The sequence below is a fragment of the Cynocephalus volans genome, chromosome X, assembly GCF_027409185.1.
Source record: "Cynocephalus volans isolate mCynVol1 chromosome X, mCynVol1.pri, whole genome shotgun sequence".
In the NCBI taxonomy this organism is placed as follows: domain Eukaryota; kingdom Metazoa; phylum Chordata; class Mammalia; order Dermoptera; family Cynocephalidae; genus Cynocephalus; species Cynocephalus volans.
In genome coordinates, this window is record NC_084478.1 from 23,451,113 (window position 1) to 23,457,705 (window position 6,593).

The window sequence follows — 6,593 nt, forward strand, 5'->3', positions numbered from 1 at the left end:
GTAAGGATTGCTCTTCTGTGTTTCGTTGCCCACTTGGATGTTCTCTGCCATCTGATGGGGAATTTGCCTTTGCACCATTTTGCTTGTCACACTGGTTCCACTAACATTAGGAAGCTGAGACTAGAAAAGGGCTCACAGAAGTTACTCAACTCAATAGAACGCCTGTCCTGTTTTTCTTTTGTACATTTTATTTATTTATTTATGTATTTATTTTTGCTTCCCATTGTTCTAAGCCCTCTTTCATCTTTCCTTACAAATTCACTGTGAAAAATACAGCAAGAAATGCCAGTATTCTTTTTTTCTTTTAATCCTATTGTCCTCTTTTTTTTTTTTTCTTTTCATGGCAGATTAAAACTAGCTGATAGGAAGAGAATAAACAGAAATAATGTCAAAACAGAGATTTTCTTCTCTGTCCAGTCGTGAATAGCTGCTCTGCTAGGGACCTTCGGCTACACCCACCACAATAAAGACTTAAACATATTTTTTCAAAGCACAACTCTGTGTACATGTGTACTATAGAAAATCACCCCCATGACAGTCTAGCCAGAAGGAAATCATGAAATTCCTTTCTAACAAACTATCTTTTTTGACATACAATCACAATGTGAATAATCCCGTTACAACATTTGATTTAACTAGGATGGCTTAAGAAGTGTAAAAACGCAGTTTCCCTACTGTGTTGTGTCCTCTGCAATGTGTAATTATATCTCCTGAGGTCATGTCCACACTTTAGTAGATGCTATATCTGATGAAATTATTGCTTGTTGTTCTTAGGAATATAGTCTCTTTGTAGCTTCTCCACTAGGCTCTTAGTTTTGCATAAGCTGTGTCTCCTGTTGGCACAATAGGAAATTTAATATAGTCTCTTTTATTTTTGGAATTACAGGTAACATTTTAACTCCCAAATTTTATAGTTCAGCACGAATATCACCAAATGGTACAAAAATGTACAGTGGTACTTTTAATATACAAAATAAATATCTGTTTTATGGAAAACTATACTTTAATCTACATAGACAGCACAAATTAACATTAACTCTGAAATCTTCAAAACACGAGAAACTGCTTTTCAGTTGAAGAAATTCCAGGAAAAATAGAATAAGTTAACTTGTTCCTCTAGAAATAAATCCTGTTAACTCTTTGCTACATCTGTTTTTTAGAGATTCAACTGCATAAACTCTTTAATAAAGTATTTTTTTATAGTATACTTTTACTTGTTTACAGAAAAGAACTTCACGTGCAGTATGCTGACTTTGACACTTAAGTAACTTTTTCTTGGCCCAAAATGGCTTCTACATATGAAATGCCTTTTTATTCAGCACGGGTTTTTTTATTTTTTCTGTATGTTCGTCTTTATAAATTACACTTTAAATCTTACCTCTGCCCTAGAAAGAAGGATAAATTTCATTAATGAATCAGGAAATGACTTAAAAATATCTTTTCAATCTAGACAGTTAAAAGTACTCAGTTCTACTCACCCCCAAAGTCCTGGAGAAAACCCTGTGGGAATAATACCAAACTGTTCCTTGCCATCTATTGTCTAAGAAAAAAACTAGATCAACCACTGCACATTTTGAACCCAGCTTGCCTTTTTTATTCAGGGAAATATACTCTGTGTAGATATACCACATTTGCTGTTTCCACTCATCCGATGAAGGACATTTGGGCTGGATCCAACTCTTGGCTATTGTAAAGAGTGCTGCGATGAACATTGGGGAGCAGGTATACCTTTGACGTGATGATTTCCATCCCTCAGGGTATATTCCCAGCAGTGGGATAGCTGGGTCATATTGTACATCTATCTGCAATTGTTTGAGGAACCTCCATACCATTTTCCATAGAGGCTGCACCATTTTGCGGTCCCACCAACAAAGTAGGACAGTTCCTTTTTCTCCGCAACCTCGCCAGCATTTATCTACACAATGGAATACTACCCAGCTATAAAAAAGAATGAAATACTGCCATTTGCAATGACATGGATGGACTTAGAGAGAATTATATTAAGTGAAACAAGTCAGGCACAGAAAGAGAAATACCACATGTTCTCACTTATTGGTGGGAGCTAAAAATAAACAAATAAATTCACACACACACGCGTGCGTGCAAAAAAATAAACCGGGGGGGGGGGAGAAGACACAACAATTAAAATTCCTTGAAGTTGACATGACAAGCATACAGAAAGGACATTGTTAGGTGGGAAGAGGTAGGAGGGAGGGAAGTTTTGGTAATGGGCCACAATAATCAACCACATTGTATATCGACAAAATAAAATTTTTTAAAAAAAAGAAATATATTATGGAAGTTCCTTCCCTCTACCCATCAGGCTGAATTTTTGTTAAATATTTGCACAAAGATCTGGACAGCATAACTTTATTTTTTACTCTAGTTAACTTTGTTTTCCATATAAACATAAACATTCATTTCAAAAAGGCAACTGAAGGGAAGAACACCATGGCTAGAACCATTGTGCAAGTAGACTTTCAAGAACTGTCGAAGTTGTTTCTAATATAAACCCCTGAAACAAAACTACATTAATATTACTTTATCAGCCTGTGTCTTCCCCCAAACTAAAACTTTCTTGCTAACAAGTTATCAAGCAAGTCTGGTTACTTTTTTTTTTTTTAAGATTATGGAAAATCTTGTTTTTTACAGAATTGAACCCTCTTAAACTCATCATATATGCTATTGTATATCTCACACAAGAAAGCTTTTGGAATCAGACTTTTCAGCTCATTGAAATTTGTAGAATTTTAGTTGAAGCACATGTTGAGGGTCTTCCATAAAGATTTTATTTGCTGAGATAAGGTCTTTCCCTGGGGGATGTTTCTTCTTCTTTATTTTCTTCTTCATCGTCATCATCTGGATAATCCAATAAACGAACTACGCTGCTACCATTTGGACTCCTTGTTCCATTAGCAGCAGCAGCAGAAGGAGAAGAACAAAATTTTAAGTCACCAGGTGATGTTCTTTTGGGAAGGCCTACCTGGTTCCAATCTTCTTTTGGTCTTTTCGTCTCCATGAATTGACCATAAGAATCTGGAAAGTTATTTTCCAATGATGGCATGACTGCTACTCCCATATCTTCTTTAAAACACATTTCTTCCTTTACCTCCGAGACTTTGGCACCTCCTTGAGGTATGTTACCATATGGGATGGAACGCAAATAATTCTGTATTCGACTTTCCCTGTCCTTCTGATCGTCATATTTAATCTTCAATCCTTTGAATGTCTGGACATATTCAATCGATTCAAGTGCCTTATAAAACTTTTCGACTATATGTGCAACAAGAGACGGGATATTTTCCACTCTTATGTATTCAAACAGCTCAATAATAGCTGAATTCAACATATTGTACCTGGTTCCATTATGCAGAAAAGCATTTACAACTGGGTCAAACAGATTTCCCCTGATGATGTAACTATTATAAAGTTCATCTTTAAGGCCAATCATCCTTCTCATAAAGCGAACAGCACACAAGACCAGGAAAGTGTGCTTTGAATTCATCAAAATCAAGACCCTTCTTAGCAAATCATTGCTCAAAATAGAGCTTTTTATGTAATGTGTGTGTTGTTGTAAGCAAAATGTGAGTAGGTCTAAAATTATAGCAAGCAGCTGTGCTGTTTGATAATTATTGGGGCAATTTTTGCTTTCGGTGGATATATTACATCCTTCACGTATGTCTTCTGAAGTGGTGGCCAAAAGTGGTGCTATCACGTTATGCACACAATGTTTATAGAAGAAACTTAGAAAATCGCATCTTACGTTTTTATTGGATACTGACAGCATGTTGTCCAGATCAAGCAAAGTGCGCAGATGTTCCATCACGTGCAGAGCACCTCCCAGCTCAGGATCAGTATCACAGGTCATTTGTTTAATCACTACATTAATGAAAAGGTCATCACCTTCAGTCTTCTCTGCTTCCTCCATTACAGGTTCTCGGATCTTCGATGGATTGTACTCAACTAGATAAGTAAATATATCTGTAGCAGCCGATCTTATTAGCACATCATCAGCACTCACTATGATTTTAAGAGCCGGAAGAATTTCCAATTGTGTCAACTTTTGGAATAACTTATACTTGCTTTGAGGCCGTAATGTCTTAGAAAATGCACAGAAGTCCTTGAAAAAAAGCACCAATTCACGCCATTTGTCATCATCTTGAGTCTTATCCGTTAACTTTGCCAAAACTTCAGACAAACACTTGCGATCTCGCTGCAGCATGCTGGCTATCTCAACCTTCTTGAGGAAAATAAAATGTTGAAGAGTAGAAAGATTATCTGCAGATGTGGGTGGCTGAGGCACCAGAACGTCATATATGTACTGCACTCTGTACATCTGACATATTTTTTGCCTAAGTTCAGAGTCTGTTATTGGTATAAATTCCTGGAACTTGGCAGTTTGGCTCAAGAATTCCCTATGCCGTCTTGGCTGAGCCAAAGCAGGATCGTATTCAAGGCATCCCATCGCATCCATGATACACTCATCAGAAAGCATGATCTTAAACAGAGGTTTGCTGTCGAAGGAGAACAGGCCTTTAATAATTGCATGGAAACGGTGTAAGCCTTCGGTGTTGTCTAGATTTTCACAAGTGCGGAACAGCTGCAGGAGTTTTTGAATATAATCCTCACTTTCCAGGACCAGAGCCAGCCTTTCCTTGCCGGTAGGCGAGGGGAGAACCGAGGTAACCAAAGCAGCGATTTGTTCAAGCCCATCGAGTTCACAGTTAGGCAGCTGGACCAGCTCAGTGGAAGCCCAGGACACGTCCCCGGGACCTACTTGGTCCCAGCGCTGGTCTTCATCCCGAACACAGACTCTGACGTGGCGCCGTCTGCTCGCCATGTCCACCTCCGGCCTCACCGCACCAGACCCGGGGTTGGCTCCGGCCGCCACTTTGCGTATCCTGGCAACGGTAGCTGCGGCGACTAGGACAGCTACGGTGGCCGAGGTGGCAGTTCGGGCCGGCAGTGGTCACAGGGGCAGCAGCGGCTCCTGGGAGGCCACAGGTCAGCAGGGTTCCCGGCGGCCCTGCTGTCTTCCACTGTCCCCACTTCAATCTCCCCAACCTCCATCCCTGCCTTCTGCCCTCCTTACCTACGATCTCCTAAAAAGGGAGTCTCTGGGCCTGCTCTCGGCTGTCTGAAATAGCCTCGATCCCGAAGGAATCTTGTGATCCCCACAGGATTCTGCCCCAAGAATGTGCTTATGTGACAGTAACTATACTTGCCACAGGGAGCTGCTGCTAAATGCACGCATGGAAGCTTAGAAGTTAGAGGATGTTCTTGCATAAAGGATTGTTGTCCCTCGGAAACATTTTTACTCATCTCGTGTGTGGGGATGGAGACTTAGGAACTTTGACAAAAGGGAAGCTTAATCCCTATGTCCTGACCAAGTCCACATCTGACGTTGTACGACAAGAAAAGGCTGGACCAAATAAGAAGCAGGAGCAAGTGACCTGTAGACCATTAGCAAGAATCAGAGGAATAGGCTTGGGTCTCCTCCATAAGACTTGGCCTAAGCCTGGATCCCTCTCTTAATCCATCTTAGAGAGAAGATATTGTTCCAAGAGGGAATTGGGCAGCCCCTTTCCTCTGTTCACTTAGGCCTGAAGCTCTGTCTTCCAGCACACATTTTCTTACATTTTCCAATCCATAAGTTCGCTCCTTATTCTTAGGGAAGGACTGAGCCAAAGAGAAACTGTGAGTTGAAATTAGCCAAGAGTGGATACTGACAATTACAGATAAATTATTTTACTTCTTTTCTTAGTGATGATAATCACAATGAGCACAACAAATAATAATAATTAGTTCTTATTATTATTATGAAGAAGGTAATATCATAATTGACCAAGTGTAATATTTAAGTGCTTACAATGTTCAAGACACTGTGAAAAGAATGTTATACATATTTTCTTACTTAATTTTCCTAATAGTCCAGTGATACAGGAGTATTAAGAATCCTTTTAGAATCAGGAAACAGACTTAGGGAAGTTAAGGAAACTGCCAAAGATCACACAGCTAAGAAATTGAGTAACTCTGATTTGAAAACATGTCTTTCTGATTCCAAAATTGTTTTTCTCAGCTATTGAACTGTGATATCCCCTTCTTTTCTTGGCTTTCATCACACTTTATTTCACATTCCTTCCATCTATATAATTTGTAATAACATAAAATTATCAAGACAAGATGAAAGTCACGCACTTCTTCCTTTAGATGCACAACTGTGTATGGCCAACTGAAAAATAGAAGCTTGAATGTGGCAAGTCTGTTAAATATAATTTCAACAGTAACCAAGTTGATTTTTGATGTAGCTGCAACTCCTGCAGTGTTCTTTTAAAAAATATTTCTCCAAAACCTTAACCCTGTTTGTTATTGCAAGGGAAAATCTGTGAAGTGGGCCACACTAAGCACATTTGGACTTGAAGAGTCCTATTTGTAACAATCACTTCATTTTACATAGCATTGGAGGTATATGACAATTCTCAAGTAAAACACAGAAAAACTTCCACACACCTCTCTGGCAGTGTTGCCTCCAGAATATTCTAGCACAGAGAATGTTCCCTGGGACTGTATAGATGGGGCACATGGGAGTTGAA

At 39.2% G+C, this 6,593-nt stretch overlaps 1 protein-coding gene across 1 annotated transcript; it reads right to left on the reverse strand.

The window, feature by feature from the left end:
• Window positions 1-2,788: 2,788 nt before the first annotated feature.
• LOC134367812 (serine/threonine-protein phosphatase 4 regulatory subunit 3B-like) lies at window positions 2,789-4,840 on the reverse strand. The gene is made up of 2 exons (XM_063084506.1): window positions 3,634-4,840; window positions 2,789-3,474 (listed from the first exon to the last, which is right to left on the reverse strand). The coding sequence occupies exons 1-2, from the start codon at window positions 4,838-4,840 to the stop codon at window positions 2,789-2,791; spliced, it is 1,893 nt and encodes a 630-aa protein (XP_062940576.1).
• Window positions 4,841-6,593: the final 1,753 nt, after the last annotated feature.

Excerpts from the sequence above, each read along its gene's own strand:
- LOC134367812 (XM_063084506.1), bottom strand. The coding sequence starts at position 4,840 with ATGGCGAGCAGACGGCGCCACGTCAGAGTCTGTGTTCGGGATGAAGAC. Across the intron at positions 3,475-3,633 it reads CGAAAGCAAAAATTGCCCCA|GTGCTGTTCGCTTTATGAGA; the intron begins ATAATTATCAAA and ends TCCTGGTCTTGT.